Source organism: Paroedura picta, chromosome 2 (assembly GCF_049243985.1).
Source record: "Paroedura picta isolate Pp20150507F chromosome 2, Ppicta_v3.0, whole genome shotgun sequence".
Classification (NCBI taxonomy): domain Eukaryota; kingdom Metazoa; phylum Chordata; class Lepidosauria; order Squamata; family Gekkonidae; genus Paroedura; species Paroedura picta.
In genome coordinates this window covers 68629433-68651870 of record NC_135370.1, presented here as the reverse complement: position 1 = coordinate 68651870, position 22438 = coordinate 68629433, and the positions used below count along the sequence as shown (strand labels likewise).

The 22438-nt window shown below is 42.8% G+C and overlaps 1 protein-coding gene across 1 annotated transcript in view; it reads right to left on the bottom strand.

Annotated features, from left to right (window-relative positions):
* CNTNAP5 (contactin associated protein family member 5) overlaps positions 1–22438 on the bottom strand; it is a 463918-nt gene that overhangs the window by 255156 nt on the left and 186324 nt on the right. The window contains exon 4 of the mRNA XM_077320572.1: positions 14819–14966. Coding sequence (XP_077176687.1) covers positions 14819–14966 — 148 coding nt within the window. The remainder of the gene's footprint in view (positions 1–14818; positions 14967–22438) is intronic.

The following is a 22438-nucleotide window of genomic DNA, read 5'->3' as shown; positions in this document are numbered from 1 at the left end:
ACAGTGTATAGCTCAGGTCATAAAGTTCTTAGAATCCAATAGGAGTCAAGGAAATTAACATGGCATTCCTTATGGATTTGATGTGGCGGTGAAGAGAAGCAGTCAAAATAGTCACTCGCTGTACATGTACAAATCTATTTGTGCACTGGCACATACATTTCCTAGTAGTTTGAAACAATGTTGCTGTTTGTACCATCACTTCAGTTAAAATTCAATGACAATATTGATTAGTGAGATATAGTTAAAATATAACTGTGTTGGTTATTATATTAAATATTCTGGTGCTCATTCCTTAGTAGTTTATTATTTATGTCCTGATTTCCCTCCTCGGATACTGAAAATAATTACTTGGTGAACAGGTAGGCTCCAGCAGCAGTATAGCCAAGGTGAAAAATCCCCCTGATAATGGAATAAGGAACAAATTTTTGCATCATATCCTGAGGTACTAGTTGGGATTGCCAGTTTCTGTTCAAGCATCTCATTTAAGGCTGAGAAAGGATTTTAATAAACAGATTTCTGTTCAAGTAAAGCAAATGCCAACAATGTGTCACACAAAGTAGCATACTCAGGGGTCATGAGAAAATTGCAAATGGCATACGGAATTGTAATGTCTTGCCCAATAACAAGACAGAGAAGATTTGTCTATGAAAAATATTCCAAGGTTAGAAAAATAAAATCTCCAATAAGAATGTAATAGAGAGAGGTTTCAAAGGTGCATTGTTTCCTGGCAACAATATCTCCTTGCATCCTTGTCGTTGCATGTCGGCCTTCTCTGTATATTTCCCTGTTATCAGATGAAGGAGTTTTCAGCATCAAAATGTCACCCCCTCCAAACCTCTACAATTCCAGGTAAAGAGGCAGTTTCCATCTTGGATCCAATCAAAGAATTGTGCCAAAGTGTGATAAAATGTCATCTCATGATGCGACAGCTAGGTTCCTCTGAGAAACTGCCATTCTCCTTCATCAAGGTCTTCAACCATGATTTGAGGGTGCCTGGTGATTTGGGGATGGTGGCTGGGGAATGTTTGGAGAATAGAGGGAGCTCAGTGGGGATGTGATATTATTCAATTATTTCCTTTTCCCTTATATCTACCTTCCAAAACTGGCATTTCGTCAAGAGAAACTGCTCCTTGTAATGTGGAAATCAATTGTAATTCCAGAGTTCTAAGCCCCACTTTGGGGTTATAGGATGGAACTACATGCAGCCCAAAATGAACAACCAATGGTTTTGAGATAATAACCTGACATTCCAATCTACCCAATCAAGTTTTATAGGACTGTTTATGCACTGGGGGTTTCATGCCAGGCTGCAGGCTGGAGTTTTAGTCATGTCAGGTTGATCCACCTCTTCCTGCACCCACATGGGGGAGCATTTGGCCCCGTGCACCTCATAAACCCCTGATTTGTATTCCTGCATGGGAGCTGGGGCAGTGAAGTTCCCAGTGCATAAACGGTATAGACTTCTAGAAGCATCCCTCCTAGCATAATGTATTAAGAAGACACTGTTCCTATCACTAGTGGAAAGGGACATGGATTGTGTGCCTTAAAAGACCTCCTTCAAAAAATAATGTATTCAATTTTAAGATACAGAAAAAGATGATAAAATTTAAAAAGGAAAAGGGAAGAAGGAAATAATGGGATTACATTTTATTAATATTCTCTCTATCCATGCCTTAACAAAAATCTTATTAATCCAGTATTTTAGGTTCAGTTTCAAACCCATTGACCTCCAGGTTATTCCCAATACTAAACTGAATATGAAAATGTAATACAGAAAGTGGAAGACAGTTGACACTGTGGTGGAACCGGCCAAAAAAGATGCAGGGGAGGGTGTGGCCAGCAGCGTGTGTGGCCACAGAGGCATGACAGCATGCAAAGCGGGCATCCAGGTGCCATGTGGTCTTGCTCGCCCTCTTCACCCTCTGCAGCCTCATGGAGCAAAATCCATAGGTTTGGGGTTTAATAAGTCACTTGTTACAGCCAGTTTAAGGAGACACAAGACCAAACCTCCAAGTTTGCATACTGGGCTCCCTGGAACAAGGGGGTCTCCATAAGAGACTGGCCATTAATGAGCATGGCCTGCCCGGCTGGGAGGCCTGGTGACTGAGACCACCAAAAAGAGGTGAGCATCCGTTGCCCCCCCAGGTATGTCACCTCCAACAGTGGGGATTCCGAAGGCAAGAGGCCCGTTATCCCGGCTGGGAAAAGGGATTGGTACAGACCCCAGTTTTGGTGCAGCTGGACAGCTGTGGGGGTCGAACTTTATGTCCTGTGCCAGGGCCAACCCTCTAAGACAGGGGTAGTCAACCTGTGGCCCTCCAGATGTTCATGGACTACAATTCCCACAAGCCCCTGCCAGTGTTTGCTGGCAGGGGCTCATGGGAATTGTAGTCCATGAACATCTGGAGGAGCACAGGTTGACTATCCCTGCTCTAAGTGGTTGGGTGTTTGTTAATAAAGGGCTGTGGCCAAGTTAATGCCAAAAGCACAGTGTTGTGTCTTCTTTTGGCCGAGGTATGCCTGCCTGACAGTCAACTGGTGGTACCTTTGTCACATTTTGAAGACCTCAAGAAGCTAAGAGGAAAGTTTCTTCCCAAGGTAGTAAAAGCTTTGCTTTATTGCTCCTTAATGAAAGGTGAATGACAATACTAGCTAGTGTTATAATAGAAAAGTGTTTCTGCATGCGGTCTTGTGGTGTTATGCTTTATGGAAGGTGCCATGAAGGTGAACACTAAGTTCTCTGGTCTAGAGCATGGGTGGTCAAACTGTAGCACTCCAGATGTCTATGGACTACAATTACCATGAGCCCTGCAGAGACTCATGGTAATTGTTGTTCATGGACATCTGGAGAGCCATGGTTTGGCCACCCCTGCTCTAGCAAGAAAGATATCACAATTTAAGGGGTGGAAACTGAACTTAAAAATAAACTTGAAAGTGGCATGACATACACTTCCAGGGGGCAGCTGTGTTGTTTTACCATATCTATGAGTCTAGTAGTATCTTAGAGTCCAACATGTTTTTTCTTTGGGGAGGGGGGTATAAGCTTTTGAGAGTCAAAGTATCTGATGAAGTAAGCATTGACTCTTGAAAACTTAGAACATCTTTCTGGTTGGGCTCTAAGGTTCTGTTTGACATATAGAAAGTGTTGCTCCAACTAGTCTTTCCAACATAAAACACAAGATTCCCTCTTAAAATATTAGCATTCCTCTACACATCCCCACACTTTGACCTGTGAAGAGGAACAAAGAACTAGAGAAAGGCTTTATTAAACAGAACTAGCCATTTGAAGCCGAAATGTTTTTTGAAGAGACTCAAAGGATATCCACTTGAAAAACATTGCCTGAATTTGATTATTTTTTTCCAGAATTCACACTGTTTACTAATCAAAAGTTAGGACAAAAAGTTTTGCAGTGTCCTAGCTCTTAGCCACTGAAAAAAATTCCAGCTTCACTCTACCGCCCCTTTGTGACATGCAAGATTTGATTGTCCATAAATTTTCAAATCTATTCAAAAGACTAGAACTAGAGCGCGGGGGGGGGGGGGGTTTGGCATATGCGAAATGCTGAATTATGTCCTGAACACAGTTTCTTTGTTTTCATAATACAGTTTGAGAATCTACACAGCTCTAACAGCTCTTCTAGCATAACATTTTTCTGGGATGGTTCTCTTGGGGGAATCCCTCATTAGTATCCATGTAGGAACTGAAAATTCATACTGAATGCTCAGTGAACATCTAGAAGAAGAAGAAGAGTTGGTTCTTATATGCCGCTTTTCCCTACCCGAAGGAGGCTCAAAGCGGCTTACAGTCGCCTTCCCATTCCTCTCCCCACAACAAACACCCTGTGGGGTGGGTGAGGCTGAGAGAGCCCTGATATCACTGCTCGGTCAGAACAGTTTTATCAGTGCTGTGGCGAGCCCAAGGTCACCCAGCTGGCTGCATGTGGGGAAGTGCAGAATCGAACCCAACATGCCAGATTAGAAATCCGCGCTCCTAACCACTACACCAAACTGGATCTAGCATTCAGGCCCCCAGGTGACCTTTTAGTTCTGTTGCAATATCAGAATGTCTCTGAACGCTGATGTGGTACAGCCTTTCTCTTCACATCCCTCCTTAAAACCCACCTTTTCCATATGGCCTGTTTCTTAAATGCAGAAGCCTTAATTAGAACCACATGCAGGTCACCCTACCCTTCTCCCCTTTTCATCAGTTGCTTTGCCCATCATCTGTTGTAGACTGCAACTTCCTGGGAAACACCTGTCCTCACCATGAGATTCTGCATGGCGTCACATGCAGTGATAACTGTTGTACTGACATTACTTTGAAAACGAACAGTATACACAGCATACATGATTTTTTTTGTACCAGTATCAATTGATTCTTACGAAATGTTGAACATGTATACAGAATAATAGGCAATTCTTATTTATTCATTAGTTACGGGTCCCTTGTTTTATTTTTAAAGTATATATGCCTTGTTCATTCCTTAAAGACAGGCATAGGTGCACACATACAAGATATGAGCATGTTAAGTGTACCAGAAATACTATATAGCATCGTTCGCTAGTTACATTGAACAATCATACAACCTGCATGTACGTGAGTATATCTGTTGGTAAAAAAGGGCCAACATACATTCACTTTACAAAAGAAACCATGAATAAGCAACTGGATAAATGTGACTCATGTTCTCAGTACATTCCCTGAATATGCATTGCATTGACATCCCCTCCATGTTCTCACATGGTGCAGATGACTCCGTAACTGTAGAGAAGCAGGAGTGGGGCTAGCACACTTGTGTCTTCTCCCTCCCTGCACAGTGAGCCAATACACACACTGGTCGTATGCACAGGGCTCCTAAGGAAATGATTTGGTTGTCAAGAATCTTGTTGTTTTAAAGCGAGTTATGCAAGTTAACTAGTATGCCACATTCAATGCCAAAGTTCTATTCTTGCCCTCAGGCATTTGGTGTAAGGGAATGGTATGGTGTAGTCCAGCCTTATCAGATCTAAGAAGATAAACAGGGTCAGTACTTGTATGAGAGGTCAATGAAGAAGACTCAGTGAAGGAAAGCAAAGGACCTCTGCTTCTTATCTGCCTTGTAAGCACCTTGCTGAGGCTACATAAACTGGTTGCAATTTGGCAGCACTCATACATTTTTGGAGGGTGAGTCCAATTCAAGAACTCATAGAACTTTGAAAGCCACCTTAAGTTTTATTGTTGTGCTAGCAATGTGCAGCTTTCAGGCCTAGACTCTGTCTATGTCATAGGGTAATTATCAAAGTGGATCCATAAATTCTGCCACCCCCTATGTAACTGCACTTCATATTAAACAAGGACACCAAGGACCCCTTGGTGTTGTTATGAATATGTTGGGCAGTTGACTCAGATCCTAAATATCCTGACACACCTAAAACTATTGCTATGCCAAATGGCCACTTAGATAACTTGTGAAGCCAAGCCCAACCCTTTCAGTGATTTTACTCATTTTCTCCTACATTGTCTGTATGAAGACTTAAACTATCCCAGCTTTCAGTTCATAAGCATTTCTCCACAGTACATTAATTTTATCTCATGGTATGAAAGGAACTGTCATTGAGAGAAAAGAGGAGGTGGTATCAAGAAGACCAGCAGAGTAAATTCCCTGCATTTGAGCCCTCACAAGGAAAAATCATACTTTATAACCTCTGAAGGGAAAGGGCTTCTGTAGTCATTAGGTTATAATATATGTATACTATTTCCTAGCCAGTTAGCAGAATTTATGGTGGATTGTGCTGATGCCTTTCACAATATTACCTAGATGTAGAATATGATCAGCATTCAAATGTGGCCCATAACCCACTTTAAAAATAAGAATCATTACTGGTCAGCAGTATTTTTTCCAGTGATAAGTTAGCAAGAAGTTTCTGAAATATGACCATCCCATCCCATCATCCCATTGACATCTTCAGAAATCCCAAGCAATCAACCTGCCATTTGTGTGCCTGTGTCTTCTGAAATTATTTCAGTTATTTGTCATCATGATCAGATTGCTGGCTGGAAGTAGGCACTAAATGTCGTATGCATTTTTATTGTAGTGTTATAGACTAGGGTTTTTTTTCTCTCCTTCACAGACAAGAAAAATGCTCTTAGCTCAGAAATTCCATACTCAGGTGACAGGGAGAAAAGGAACACAGCAGTCCTACAACTGTACAATTCTCTCTCAGATCTGTAGGAAAGTTCTGAGTCAAGGACTTTAAAAGGTCAAGATAAGGGAAATGAACGTAAGCATGTAGGGTAGGACACATCTTTTAAAAATATAGTATTAATATTTATTTAAGTTGAAACCCGAAGGCTTACAGCATACATACATAATCATGCCTTCACTGACCAGATGTGTTTTGGCATTACCGCCTTTATCTATGGTCAGGCATCAAATAGCTGGAGGGGAAAGTGCTTGTCCCAACAGTGAAGTCACAACGTGTGCTATAATAAGGTGACCAGATTTTAACATTGGTAAAGTGGGACACCATTGACCGGGGGGGGGGGGGTCTTGACTAAAAATTTGGTCTATATGGAGCAACAAAAAGTTTCATAGAATGCAAAAAAGTATTGTAATATATATATTTTTAATTTCAACGTAAGTACAATTTTCCAGGTACCCCAGATGTCCCTCCAAAAGTGGGACAATCTGGTCACCTTACACTATAAGTACAAGCATGCACAATGGCTGAGGGGGCAGTGGGACCCACAGTGCCTACAAAGGTGCCACATGCAGAGTCTCATCCTCTTCACCCAGGATGCCCCAGAGCAGCTTCCCTCCCATCCACACTATGTGTTTGAGGTCAATGCTATATGGTTAATATTTCGTTACAGCTGCGGATTTGCATGGGGGACCCTGTTGTCATGGAGTCTGGTGTGCGATCAGACTCCCTGTGGTTTGGGGCTTCCATAAGAGGAGGCACATAAACAAGCATTGCTGACCTGGCCAGGGGCTCATTTTCCAGGTGGCCTGGGGGCAGCTATCTGTGGTTGACTCCCTTTGGCTCTCCCACATAAGTCACTTCCTTTAGTGGTGGAATCAAGTAGGCAACGGGATCTGCCCTCCCAGCTGGGAATGGTGCAGATCCCCAGGGCACCTCTGGACTCTGAGGGTTTTGGTGTCATCCGGTGATTGCTAGTTCAGGCTCCCTCTCCCATGCTGTACCAACCCTCTTGTGGGGAGGTAATAAGTCTGTGACTTTGTTATACCCAACACTGGTGTGTCACGTCATATTCCAGCCCCAAATGCCCTCCTGCAAGTCAAATACAAATGACTGCATGCACACATATGGAGAAGAGGAAAAATGGACAATAAAATGCAAGACTTTAGAACCAAACAGAGCTTAAAAGAGTGATTCAAAGTGATGGGTCAGGAAGACAGGAATTCTAAACACAGGGAGAGCAATGAGAGAATTCTCTTCACACTGATACATTCTGGCCAGGGCTCAAACCAAGAAGATATTGACGGTGCCAAGGCTTCCTGAAGAAAATCTCAATAAATCTCTTTTGCCAGAAAAAGGATAATCTCCTATGCCCACTTTCACCTTGTCTAATCACCACTGTTCTCGGATAACTAGAATATACCTCTCTAGCTTTATCCTGCTGATTGGGCTCCAGCCAAAGGTCATCTCTTTTGTAAAACATTCCTTAATCTATTCTCCCACTTTTATTTCCAGATATTAATCTACAACAATATTATTTGCTCACAATTTTCACCCATAATTTTCCAGTTCTTTTTTGCTGTTGCTTCCTATTAGTCTGTTAACCATAAGGAACAAGATTTACATATTACTTTAGCCCTAGAAATATCTATGTGCATTATTTGCACTGAATAAAAATTAATAATAAGTGTGAAAAGGATCAGTAATCAAGCGTTCACTAGTCTGAATCTAGTTTTTAAAATATGCTTCCCTAAGAACAGTCTGGTTGGGCCCTCATCCAGCACAATGCAGTATTCCTTGTGGTGTAGTGATTAAGGAAAGGATTGTAATATGGAGAATCAGAGAACCAGGTTTTACTTCCCACTCCTCCACATGCAGCCAGCTGGGTGACCGTGGGCTAGTCACAGTTCTCTTAGAGCTATTCTTGCAGTACAGTTCTATTAGATTTCTCTCAACTCTACCTACTTGCCCCTTGGGATTCCTTCAGGTCATGAAAAATGGAGCACAGAAAGAAAGAAAGAAAGAAAGAAAGAAAGAAAGAAAGAAAGAAAGAAAGAAAGAAAGAAAGAAAGAAAGAAAGAAAGAAAGAAAGAAAGAAAGAAAGAAAGAAAGAAAGAAAGAAAGAAAGAAGTTTTCCTTCGTCTTCTATGATATTGATCAGCCAATAATGCACTTGAAAGAAGATTTCTGCACTTATTCGTATCATGCCTATTATTAACAGGTTTTTTCAAATTTCATGAGTTATTTATAATTAGGAATAAGTATTCATTACAGAATGAAAAAGTTGCATTCATTACATTTATACTGTTAATGAGCATGAATTGAAATACCAACAAATGAATGAATGGTGTTCAGCAGTCTGACACAGAAAGTTCAAGGTGAATTCAGACTCAGGAAGAAATGAAGGATGAGAGAGCAGAAATAATCAAAGTCAAACTTGCCTAGGGATGCTGTGAATTCTCCACAAATGTATTCAACAGAAGAACTTACAATGTTCAAAGATACCCTCAATCAGACATGGAAAGGTCATTTACGCAGCAGGGATGGGGAGGAAGCAAAATTCTATGTTGCTGTGGGAGAACACATGTGCATGAAAACCCAACTTTATCATACCACTTGTCAAGGAAGGAAAACTGTGAAGCCATCTGTAAACCAGCCACAAACAGATAATTGAAAATCTGATTCTTGTTCACAATTGGTGAACAGAATATGAACTGAACTGCTGGGTGCTTGAGCACCCCTAAGCATATCTTAAAACAATTGTGCTGTAGCATTTCTAACAAACAATGCTGATTAAGTGCCGTAGAGAGAATTTGTTGTTTTTCGGGGGAGAGGGGGTTGTTTTTTGTATAAGCAGTGGTACCCACTATTACTATTTCCCAACTGACAGCATTAATTTGGTTTATTTTGAACAAGACACTTTCAGGTTATTTGTAGCATTTTCCAATTAACCCAGTGTAGACACCCTTGATTTCCAGTCTGTCTTATTGATTACAATACACATATGTATTCTCAACACCAAGCAGTCATACTCATTAAAGAGTTTGTTATTGGAAAGTTTTCTCAGAAATACAAGAGTTAGGGAACTGCCCTGGCCGCAAGAGTAGGGGTAAATCCAAAGACGAGGGTGATTTCCTCGGGTTCTCAAATGTTGGTTATGCCTGTAAATAAATGCATTTTCTCTGTGAAAGTCTGAGTTGAGCATTTTAACAGTCCCCCCCCCTTCTCTGGGCAGATCAGGCAGGGAGAGAAAAATCAGTCTAATTGTTCACCTTCAAACAAATGCACATAGAGCCAGTTTGGTGTAGTGGTTAGGAGTGAGGACTTCTAATCTGGCAAGCCAGGTTCGATTCTGCCTCCCCCACATGCAGCCAGCTGGGTGACCTTGGGCTTGCCACTGCACTGATAAAGCTGTTCTGACTGAGCAGTGATATTAGGGCTCTCTCAGCCTCATCTATCTCACAGGGTGGTCTGTTGTGGGGAGAGGAAAGGGAAGGCGATTGTAAGCCGCTTTGAGACTCCTTCGGGTAGAGAAAAGCGGCATATAAGAACCAACTCTTCTTCTTCTAGGAAGATAATGGAATGGTCAGGCTTGTCTCCTTTCTCTAAACAGGAAACAGATCTGAAACAGACTGCCTGAGCATCACTTCCATCACATGCACACAACCCTCACAGCATGGCTCCCCCTCCTACTCCTGAAGGTAGGAGGGGGGGGAGTTGCAGCAGATTCTTTCTCACAACTCCCCCCCTTGTTTGCAAAGTAATTCTTTTGCTCCCATTACTGTAATGGATGGGGGGGGGGCACTATCCTGTCACTTGCCTGCCCACCTGCCTGCCTGGCTGGCAAGTGAGTGAGAGGACTATACTCAACATCTACAGCCACAGCCACCAGTTCTTACATCTACTGTCATGAGGAGTATTTGTTTACATTTTTATTATGACACAACAAGCCTGTTTGTACAATAAGAAAAAAGATTTCAGAGTTGGAGGGGGCAGTCAACTATGACAAAATGGCACTGGGAGATGATAGGGGAGTTCTCACTATGTCACAGTAACTGACAAGTCAAACAAACAGTGGGAAGTTCTGATTTCTGGGCTATTGGCCACCTCATGTGGCAGCACAAATCTGGGGGAGACAAGGTGCAGCAAGCCAAAGGATCCCCATGTGGGAGCAGGAAGAACTGGGGCCACTAGCCCTGTGCCAAAAGCCAGGAGCAGCATGTGAAGTAAACATCTAAGTGTTTCTTTGATTCATCTTAACCAGGTCAATGGCTAGAGAAACAGATAAAAAGAGGTCTCTTAACTGAGGTCTGAGGCAGGCAGCCATTGGCCTGGAGAGCTGAAGGAAACTTCAAGATAATAAAACCCCGGTAGAGATCTGTAACGTATTAAACTAGGGAACCTATCTTATATTTTAATACCTGGTGGGGCATGTATATAAAGAGTGACAGAGGATTTGTGGTTTACCCAATCCTTTTAGATTCTTTACTGAGTCTTGTGCTGTGCTAAAACAGATGCTTGTAAAAATTATTTTAAATAAATACGTTATAACTTTGGATGCTGTATCAAATAGACCTTCACCACCTCAGGCACACTACTGAAAAAAGGAAGCTCCAGGAAGAAGGGAAAGCTGTTCATTTGTCAAGCATCTCTCTATTCCGCACCTGGCAGCAAATTGTCCCTGTATTAACCAGTCACTGGGCTGGTAAGTCTGCGGTAAGTCTGCAAAACTGCAAAGGAAAGCTGGGAGTTTTGACCCTCACTTTAGTATAAAGGTCTGTGGTACATTGATTATGAGAGAGAGAGAGGGAGAGAGAGAGAGAGCCTGGAGGCAAAATTAGGTCTGTTCCACCACACTGTCCCTTTGGTTTTCCTACTTTCTTTCTTTACTGAATTTCTACACTTCCCTTTCCTTGTGGATTCAGGGTAATTTATAATACTGGAAGAGTTAGGGATGGATGGGTCTTCCCATCTACTTTCTGTTCCTTGATTTTTATGATCAGTTTGGGAAGGATCTGTACAGAAAGGAAAGCAAAAAAATAGACCGTGGTCACTGAGACTTTAGAGCAGGGGTAGTCAAACTGCGGCCCTCCAGATGTCCATGGACTACAATTCCCAGAAGTCCCTGCCAGCGAATGCTGGCAGGGGCTTCTGGGAATTGTAGTCCATGGACATCTGGAGGGCCGCAGCTTGACTACCCCTGCTTTAGAGCATCTGTTGCTTCAGCCAAGGAATGGAAAAATCTGGAGAAATACTGATCACATTGATTGTTGGATGTTTAATGCAATTAGATTCGCCAGCAGAAGGCCAAAGTAAAACATGATTAGCTGAAATACATTTCCTTCCTAGCTGGTCTCCTGCTGAGCTAATCTGCCTGAACATTTAAAGGTGGCTGTGCATGGCCACCCATTGATGCAGCGGAAGGCAGGCTGAGAAAGGCACGCTGGCTACACAGCACAGCAGAAGGTGCGTCGGCTGACACAAATGCGCATAGGCAGCAGAAGCGGCATCGCTGGGTGCCTTTATAAGGCACCACGTGTGGAGGCCCCGGCCTCTTCACTTCTGAACGTGGCTGGACAGATCCCTCCCATTCAACCCTCCATGGGTTGTATGTTCACAAGTTTGCTTTCAAGTTCAATTTCTCACAGCTGTGGTTTAGGGGCACAAATATGAGACTTTTGGCAAGCGTGGGGGGCAGTTTGTGTATTGGTAAAAAAACCCCTTGTGGCTGGGGGTCCCATGAAGGGACTGGCCTGAACTGAGTGCAGCTAACCCAGCTGGGTAACCAAGGGCTCAGCGCCAGACATCAGATGGAGCTGAATTAGGTGGGCACCTGTTGGCCTTCGTTATGTTTGCCTTGCAGGGTTGGAGTTCCAGCTGGCAAAAGGGGTCTGCTCAAATGGCTGGGATAGAAGCAGGACCCAGAATGCCACCGAGCAGCCAGACAGCTGCGAGGTATGGCAATTCTTGTGCCAGGCGAATTCTGTAGCAGAGGGGAGTTGATTTATTGATGAATAAAGCTGTGGCCATATTAATGCCAACACTGCAGTCCTGCATTGATTGCCAAGGTTGCCATACAGATAGTCAATGGAGCCCTTGAGCCATTCTACTTTTGTCGATGCCAGATTCCTATGTAACCATGCTGGACCTCAATAGCTTCCTTGTCGAGCACTGATGATCTGGACTCTCCCCCCTCCCATTCTGTACTTGCCCTTTTGGGATATAAGCAAACAAACCTTCCTCCCTTAATTCCGCCTGGCTGCTGCTAATCCAAGCAGATGTTCTACATTTGTGCTCATTGTGTAATTATACCTTGTGTTCCTTCAAGTTTCAGGTGCTTATTTCTGCCTCCCTGTTCCATTTCACTACTGTCTGACTTGCCTTCCTTAGGATGCCAAATGCAATCCACTTCCTCCTCTCTGTGCACCTTTGCTGTGCCTTTCTAGTATATCTGCTGATCTTTCTTGATGAACTACAGTTTATGGAAATGCATACTCCTGCATTCTGTGAAATTCTATCTAAGTTCTTTGATGACCAAATGCCTCATTATTCGGTGCAAGAATTCCCTTAGAAGCACAAATGTCTTCTCACATCTATCGGTAATTGGGAAAGTAGTTTTCTAAATATTTTGGCCCCAATTATTTTTAGAGGTACTAGTCTTTATTTTAATTGCCTATGAAATCATATCTTTTCATCCTCTGTCTGAAATTGGACAGGCAATCCTTGGCTAAGGAGCACAGGCCCTGAAAATTCCAGACAAATTGTACTAAAAATAAAGTGATTCTTGCCAGAAATGTTTGCCATTGAAACCAATAGAATTAAAAATAATTAATGATTAAAAAAAAACAACCTGTGATAACATATATAACAAAACAATTAGATTTTGAAGCAAAACCCAAATTAAAAAGCACATCCCTGTTTATAGTTAGATTTTTTGCTTCTACAATAGTCATGACTAAAATCTTCAATTATCTATTCCTGAACCTTAATTATCTGGATCTCTAATTTATAAAGTTACCCCATGTATTCTATCTGTGTATACCATCACATAAATTACATTCTTTGTTTCCTACTATTTCACATATGAAGACTGTTGTCCTTCTAATGTGGAGTGTGACATTTTTCTTAATGCACCTATTTGTACAGTATTATACATTGTTTGTATGAAAGTGTCGATTTGGTTGCTAAAAAAAGGAAATAGAATGTTGGATATTTAGGAAAGGACACTTTCACACACACACACATAATCACACAAAAGACCTTAAAAAGTTATTGCAAATAAAGTTGCCACCTAGAGGTTGTAAAAACCTGGAGATTTTGGGGGTGGAGCTTAAGGAGGGGGGAGAGGAGGGACCTCAGTTGGATATACTGTCACAGAGGGCATCCTTCAAATCAACCATTTTCTCCAAGGAAACTGTCTTTTAAAGACCAGTTGTGATTCCAGGTGATCTCCATTCCCTACCCAGAGACTAGCATTGCATCTTAAGACAATCACATGCACATTGCTTCTCAACTCTTAAAAAAAATCGTTAAGGTTTGCCTATATTTAGAAGAGACAGAACTAAAATGAAGTACAATGGTATGCTTGTCCAAAGAACGAAAATAAAACAAAATGTTGTACATGCACAGATTAAAGTCCACTTCAGACCTATTTACAGCAATTTTGTGTGTGTCCAACACATACCATTTTCTACTGTGTGGGCACTTGGTGACACAGAATCACAGAATCATAGAGTTGGAAGGGGCCATACAGGCCATCTAGTCCAACCTCCTGCTCAACGCAGGATCAGCCCTAAGCATCCTAAAGCATCCAACCTTTGCTTGAAGACTGCCGGTGAGCGGGAGCTCACCACCTCCTTAGGCAGCCTATTCCACTGCTGAACTACTCTGACTATGAAAGGTTTTCACTGATATCTAGCCTATATCATTGTACTTGTAGTGTAAACCCATTACTGTGCATCCTTTCCTCTGCAGCCAATGGAAACAGCATCCTGCCCTCCTCCAAGTGACAACCTTTCAAATACTCTCAACCTCTTTTTCTCCAGGCTGAACATTCCCAAGTCCTTCAACCTATCCTCATAGGGCTTGGTCCCTTGGCCCCAGATCATCCTCGTCGCTCTCCTCTGTACCCTTTCAATTTTATCTACGTCCTTCTTGAAGTGGGGCCTCCAGAACTGCACACAGTACTCCAGGTGTGGTCTGACCTGTGCCGTATACAATGGGACTATGACATCTTGTGATTTTGATGTGATGCCCCTGTTGATACAGCCCAAAATGGCATTTGTCCTTTTTACCGCTGCATCACACTGCCTGCTCATGTTTAGTTTACAATCCACAAGTACTCCAAGGTCTCGTTCACACACAGTGTTACCTAGAAGTGTATCCCCCATCCAGTAGGCATGCTTTTCATTTTTCTGACCCAGGTGGAGAAATTTACACTTATCTTTATTAAATTGCATCTTGTTCTCATTTGCCCATTTTTCTAACACACTAACTGCTTATACGAATAATGTGTAAAATATCCTAGACATAAAACAACAGCAACAACACTGTTCTTGGTATCCCTGTCAAAATGATAACAGGATACCCACAACTTTGGTTAAAAGGTACATTTATATCATAAATATCAAATACTTACTGTAAGAACACCCAAAAACCTCAACCCGTAGGCCTATTTTCCCACCGAAATTCCACTTCACAGGAACAAAGCGCACAAAACGAGCCTTCACAGAGTGCAGAAATTTGTGCTGTATTACATTGTCAGCATTGATGTTTCCTGGAAAGATCTGAAAAGATTTAAAAAAAACGCTTGATAAAGTTTACATAAGCTTTATTTATGTAGCAATAGACTACATATAATTTAATTCACATTACTGAGGAAATATCATCCACTCCAGGGTTGCCCATCTAACATACGCAATAGTAAATTGGCTTCCTTATGTGCGTATTATGCAGGCCACCCACAGAGAAGGCGAGAGTTCTACATGGAGTCATAGAGAAGAATATCCTGAGTGAGACATGGAAATGGCAAAATATGTATCCATTTTGTGCAGCCTGGATCCCAGAAAAAATGAATAAGTTTTAATTGACAATGCTGTGTCAGATAATCCACAAATCCTTTGTGAAATGGAGAAGGTGACATAATTGCAGTGAATTGTGGTTTTAACATTCCTGTCTGCCAAAAATGAGGATTGCTCAGTCTTTACAAACATTGTTACATCATTGAGACTAAAAATAAATTTAAAAATATTAGCTATTACCAGATTTCATCCAGAGTATTCAAGATGGTTCATGGTTCATTCAGAAAGGAAGAGCAAACTACTTGATCGTTCCATTAGAGGATAAATCACATATGAATAAATATGACAAGAAGAGAGAGAGAGAGAGAGGCAGACCAACCTTTTTTGCTCCGGGTATTTGCCCTGCGTCACCACTTGGGGCAAATTCCTGGTTCCACATGACACTGGGCTAGGGCCATCCTAGGTCTTTCCTGACTCAGGCCATCATTTGCCCCTGGACAAGGTAATGCAAATATATCAAGGTTCCCTTTTGCACCCCAGGCGCAGACAAAGCCTATGTCAAGCCTGGACACTGGGGAAGAGTCAGGCCATCCTGCCCCAACTCCTCCCCATGCACAGCCACAACTACAGTGTTCAAGAAGGAACAAACAATGTCCCAGTGGCTTTGCCACACTGCACAGTGTGGCAGAGCTGCCTGGGGCATTTTTTAAATTATTTTTTAAGAATGAGTTATTGTGCTGTAATGCAATACCCCATTCTTTAAAAGCAAAATTAGGGCCTGCCACCCTGTAGTGCAGTGGAGTCTTGCGACCCTGGCTACCTCATTCAGAATCACAAATCCAGGGCGGACCGAATGCAGCAAGGAAAATGCACCCCCATCTGCACGCAGGAAGAGGTGGGGTAGCGTGCCCCAGCCCAAATACCTGGTGGCAGCCTGGCATGGTGCAGCCAGTACAGAATAGGTCTGAGAGAGGAGAAAGAGAGATGTGCATGCACCACAACCTTCTGATGTAGAGACTTGCCCATGGAAACCTAATATGACTTCAGCTCAGCAAAGCCTAAAAAGCAATCAGATCAACCACATTTTAATCTGTCAGTATCACAACTTAATTCAGTCCATAAAAAATGGGGAAGTACAGCATTTATACAACTAAACCAAAATCTTACGTACAATCTGGGATTAACACAGATGTCTACCATGCTGTTGCTATTATTTGCACCAGCTGGGGACCAGACTGAAAACCCTGCTTAAACATCAACCTTTGGCAAAACAGCTGCAAAAAAAGCAAGCAGAACCTTGTAGCTATGGAGGTACAAGGAAGGAGGAGACAAAAGGTTGCGTTAGAAAAAGACTTTCTGCTCATCAAAGCATAATAGATTAAGTGGCAGCATCAAACTCAGGGTGATATTTCTATCTCACTTGATAGCACAAACCCCAGGATGACGAGTGGTGGTGTATTTACAGAGAGGCGCAAGCTGGCTACCATAATGACATTGGTGATTATCTTGTCTCCCACTTTATTAGGCAGGTAATGGGGTAGGTTTGAACTGTGAGTGGAAGGAAACAGCGCTGGCACACAACTGTGAATGGTGAGGTGGCAGATTGGAGGTTAACTACTTTCCCAGGAAGTTATTTTAAGAGATAGCTAATGCTCTCTCCTCTGCCAAAGTCACAAAGGTGATCTGAACCAAAGGAAAGGGGGGGGGGAGCTTAGAAATGTGCAGGTGCCCACATCACAGATGTCTGTTATTTGTATTCTTGCATTCCTAATGTAAGAAAGTGCAGATGGAGGGCTCTGCCCACTGTATTCCAGCAAACAAATAGTCCACTTCATTCTTGCTAATTGAGCCTGAAATCTTATGCCAACTTGTACACCTGCAAGACTCATTAATTTCGAGGGAACTGACTTCCTGTGCAAACTATGCATTCCCTTTTCTTTTCTTTTTTGCAGTTTTTTCCATTATTACCTGCACTATATAACACCCCACTGACTAAATGCAGAACCTTCGTCCCAATCCTCTTATGATAGATGTGCTCAGTAACTCTAAAAATCATGCAAAGCAAGCTGCCTGTGTTTTGTGAAAATTTAAATGTGGTTTATGTTTATATTTTATGGTTTTACATTCAGCTTTATGAAAACCTAAATCTTCACACAAGGGAGGCTGGGAACTTTGAATGGGAGATATCGTACATTACATTATCACTGGCAAATGATCTTTCATTATGATCAACAGAGCAAAGAGACATGCTGATACACTGCAAAAGTCTTTGGGGAAGGTACAGTGCCTCTCTTTGTAAGTCATACTTCTCCCATGGCTTCCCTCCAGGCCCAATTTAAACATGACACTGGTGAGGCAAAGAGCTTTGCCAGTCAAATCTGTATGAGATTAGTGTCCCATTTAAAGTGTGCTGTAACTAGTGCAGAATAGCAGAATATCCACATGGGGCACTGATATCTGGTTTGCAACGTAGGCATTCATAGCTAATTGACGTGGGTTGAAGACCTGAGCCTGTGCAAATCACACACATCATCAGCTTCCCACAGTTCAGTACACAGAAGAAACCCTCCAGGGCAAACCTTATAGCTGCCAACTCTGGCTTGAGAAATTCCTGAAGATTTGGGCATGGAGCCTGGAGTATAGCAAGCTTGTGGATTGGATGGATCTCGGCAGAGTGGAATACCATAGACCAGGGGTAGTCAACCTGGGGTAGCAAACGCTGGGGTAGTCAACCTGGGGTAGCATAGACCAGGGGTAGCAAACGCTGGCAGGGGCTCATGGGAATTGTAGTCCATGAACATCTGGAGGACCACAGGTTGACTACCTCTGCCATAGACACTACCCTCCAAAGCAGACATTTTCTCCAGCTGTGTTGCATATGTGGCATACAAGAATCATGGTATCTTTTTCCATTCATAATTGTGCTCACAGGGGCAGCCTTCATAGGAATAGTGAAAAGCCATTTACACCCAATAAAGTGAAGTTCTCAAGAATATCACTTGCATGTGAGTGAGTGGAGGGGAGCAGAATTTCCCTTTCCTCAGGAGGATGTTGACCAGAGCCCATTTATTTTCTCCCATGGAACACGGGGAAGTACTCTCATGAGCCTTAGTTCTTCATCAACAAATTATCACCATGGGTTCTTCCTCGGTCACTTCAGATTTGGACAGCAGCTTGTGATGAAAGGTGAGGACACTGGGAGTATATCAGATGACAAGGAAATGTACAATATTATAATTGGCTTCAATGAAGGAATTATGTTGAATTAGCAGTGAAGAAGAAATCTGTGAAACACTAAACTTTGACTTTCTTCCTCAACCCAGAACTTACATTATAAATGACTTATTAGGTTTATTCTTTGCCTTTCTTCTTTCATGGAAGGCAGCATATATAATGTTCCCAAGTCTCCTATCCAGACTTGACCAGTTGCAAATCTGCTTAGTTGCAGCATCTTGCATCTGTTAACAATACCCTGGGAGTAAGTTCTTGCTTGCTATTGGTACTAAATCATTCTGCCATTTGATTTACTGACACTGCCCATGGCCAAAAACTGTTTCAAAATTCATTGAACCAAATGGAGGCAAGATTATAACAAGAGCCTATATTGTTTTATTCATCTGGCTTTCCCCATATCTCCCCCCGCCCCAAACTCTCATCTATTATTAATCCAGAATGGATTTTTATCCTGATCCTGATTTTTGATGGGCATATTATGCTATTGCTTGTTTTGTTTTTTGAAGCTAGGGTTTATTTAAGTCTTTCTGTCCATTTATACATATGTTGCTTTCCTTTGTTTTTCATGACTGGCTTTGCCCCCGAAGATCTTCTGGACATTTAGCATATGGCATAGGCCAGTTTCTGTACATCCCTTACTTTACTCTAATCTGGAAAACATGTCCAATTCTATGCCCTAACAATAAAAAAGAATGATATGCAGAAAGCAAGAAGGACAGGGTGAAGAAGAAGGTAACTTTCCTGTTACACAGAAGATGGAATTTCATCAGGAGCTTTGCTCCTGCATAAACAAGCTTCTTCTCCTAAACATTCCTCTTCAGCAGTAGTGATCTTCAGCTCACAGGTTGTGATCTTCAGGCTGATGTTGCACCATTTAGGTTGGCAAGATCCCACAACTTCCTGGTGTTTTTTTGAAGAATCCTGCTGCAAATATGTAGGTGTATATAGCAAGAGAGCTATTGTTCCTACCTTTCTTAGCATTGCCATTGAGAGGAGCAGCAGAAAAGTCTAGTTAAATAATTCAACACTGGAGAGCATTTCTCTTCAGCAGATTCAGAGACCCTCCCTTCCTGACACAAATCTCCCTTAGTTTTCTCCCAGCCAGGCAACCATACCCCTCCAGTCACAGCAGATGATCCCCCTAAGCTCCAAGTGCACTGAACAGACAGTGCTTTACCCCTCTAGTTATTAGCTCACAACTCCGGCTCCTCCTTTTCCTTTCATGTGACCCTGATGTTACATGACTTCCTGTCACATTGTTGCAGTTCAAAAGTGCTTCCACTTGAGCATTAAAGATGAGTACTGGATTTGAAAAGATTGAAGACCATTGTTCTGCACCAACCTATTCTGAGCAACATAAGCCCTAGCATAAGAATGTAAGATAAGCTCTGCTCGATACGATGAGTAGTCCATTTACTCCGGAACCCTTTCTCACACAGTGGCCATCCAGTTGCCCTGGAGGGCCAATTAACAGGGCATTAAAGAAGAGGCCTTCTCCTGATGTTGCCTCCTGGCACTGGTATTTCAAAGGACACTGCTTCTCAATGTGGAGGTTACTTTTAGTCACCTTGACTAATAGCCACAGATAGACCTCTCTTCTATGAACCTTTCTAATATCCTTTTAAATCTGTTTATGCCTGTGGCCATTATTACATCCTCTGGTAGTGAATTCCACATTTTAATCACCCTATTTATATCCAGTCACTCTCCAGTGAAACATTGTAGGTAGGGATGGCCAAATGTTCCTTATTTCATTTCTTTTTATATTCATTTTATATTGTGCCTTACGTTTTGGATCTCCAGTTTTCTCTTATGATATTGAATGGCTGTGATAAATATTTTATGCACTATATTTTGCACAGTTTATAATTCTGGCTACTTATATATGTTATCATGTACACAACTTATTTCTTGATGCATAAATGTTTAAACTGCACACATTTTGTGAGGAAATTCAGAATGAGGAATCAAGAAAATGGAACAAAAAGAACAAACTCAGATTTTGGCTGCCTGTTGACTTGCAGGATAGCCCTCAAGGCTGAATGAGACACAACTCAATGCATATGGCATGAATAAGGCCACAGCTTTTATTGCTACAAGCAGCCCACCACCCCGTGGAGGGTTGGCAAGGCACAAAGGGGAAAGAAAGCCTGACCAAGAGCCATCCAGATGTTCTTCAAGTTCTGTGAGGTGCCCTGGAACCTGCAGCATTCCCAGCCGGGAGAGCGGGTCCCTTGCCTCAAAGGAATCTTTTAACCTGGGAAAGAGGCCTTTTAAAGGAGGGCCAACGGGGCGGCCACCTTGTTTGGCTTCCCTTCAGCTGCTTGGTCAGCAAGTCTTTGGCCTCCCAGCCGGGTCAGCCATACTTGCTGTTAACCAACCTCTTATTGAGGTTCCCCAATCCGCCAGGGAGTCCAGTATGCAAACCAGACTCCCTCTCAACAGGCTCTCCCCTGTAACCTAAACCGAAGCTGTGACAAAACAAACTGTATAACGCATCAAACAACTGATACAAAATGTTAACATTGTTCCAAAGGGTGGGAGGGAGGGAAACTGTCCCCATGGCCGTTCTGATGGAGATGCGGGCCTGGCAGACTTTTAAATCTGGATTTGGCCTGGACCTGGTGCTGGCCATGGTGACACTGAGGTTCTCACAATTTGTTGCCGGTCTCACCCATCAGACTGGCCATACCCTTGATCTTATCTTTGGTGCAGGAGTAGAGGTGGATCCGGTGGCAAGTAACATCATCCCATGGTCAGACTACCAGCTGAGGGTGCCATCCCCTCCCCGTTTGGGAAATGGGTGTATTTTAGTCTGCCTGCAGAGACTTATGGAGCACAAAGGATTCCTGAATGCTCTGTGGGAACCGATTCCCTCCGGTGACTCAATGGTGGCTTTGGTAGGGGGCTGGCAGTCCCGCCTTATGGCCACCATTGACAAGATCGCTCCTCAGCGCCCTCTTCACCCTTGCCTCAATTTGGTTCTATGGTATACCCAGGGGCTTTGTGAGAGGGAGGTAAGATGGCTAGAGTAAGTGTGGTGGAAAACTTGCGATGAAGCAGCAAGAACATCCAACCAAATCCTTATAATGGCGTATGAGAAGGTGGTGAAGGTGGTGAAAAGCAATTTTTAAGCCACTAAATTCACATCCACAAGGTCTTACCAGAACAATTGTAGTAGTAGTTCAGACTCTTACTGCCCTTGAGGAAGGATGCCAGAATAGTAGTAAATTGGATTTGGGCTGCGAGGAATTAGCAAGCTTCTTTATGGATAAAGTCTTGTTGCACTGAGATGGCCATTCTGCTACAACTGATACTGACTGCAAACTGGAAGCTCTGTGATATGATGTTTCAGATGCTTCAGGTGGCTCTTTAACCTACATGGACAAGTTGCTGAAGCGCCCAACCCTATACACTAGATACTGCCCAGTCTCGCATTTAGCATTTCTGGGCAAGATAGTTGAAAGGGCCACTGCAGACCAGCTTCTGGCATTCTTGGAGGAAGCTTTGGTTCCTGACCCATACCATTTGGGTTTCCATCCTGGCTGTGGGGTAGAGGTAGTACTGGTCTCCTTGATGGATGATCTTTGGCACCAGCTGGATCAGGGCAGTTCGGCTATCCTCATGTCTTTAGAACTGTCAGCTGCATTTGATGTGGTCGACCATGAGTTGTTAGCACACTGCCTCACCGGGATGGGGATTAGGGGGACAGCCATACAGTAGCTGGTCTCCTTCCTCCAGAACCTGACACAAGTGGCAGTTGGAGTTATCATATCCATTTTTGCTTTCTTGCAGGGTACCACAGGGCTTAATACTTTCTCACATATTATTCAACATCTATATGCACCCTCTGGACCAGCTAGTTCAGAGCTTTGGGCTGGGATGTCACCAGTATGTGGATGACACCCAGCCCTATCTCCTGATGGACAGCCGGTCAGACCCCCCCCCCCGGAAACACTTCCCAGATGTTTGGAAGAAGTGTCTGAATGGCTCAGGCAGAATCA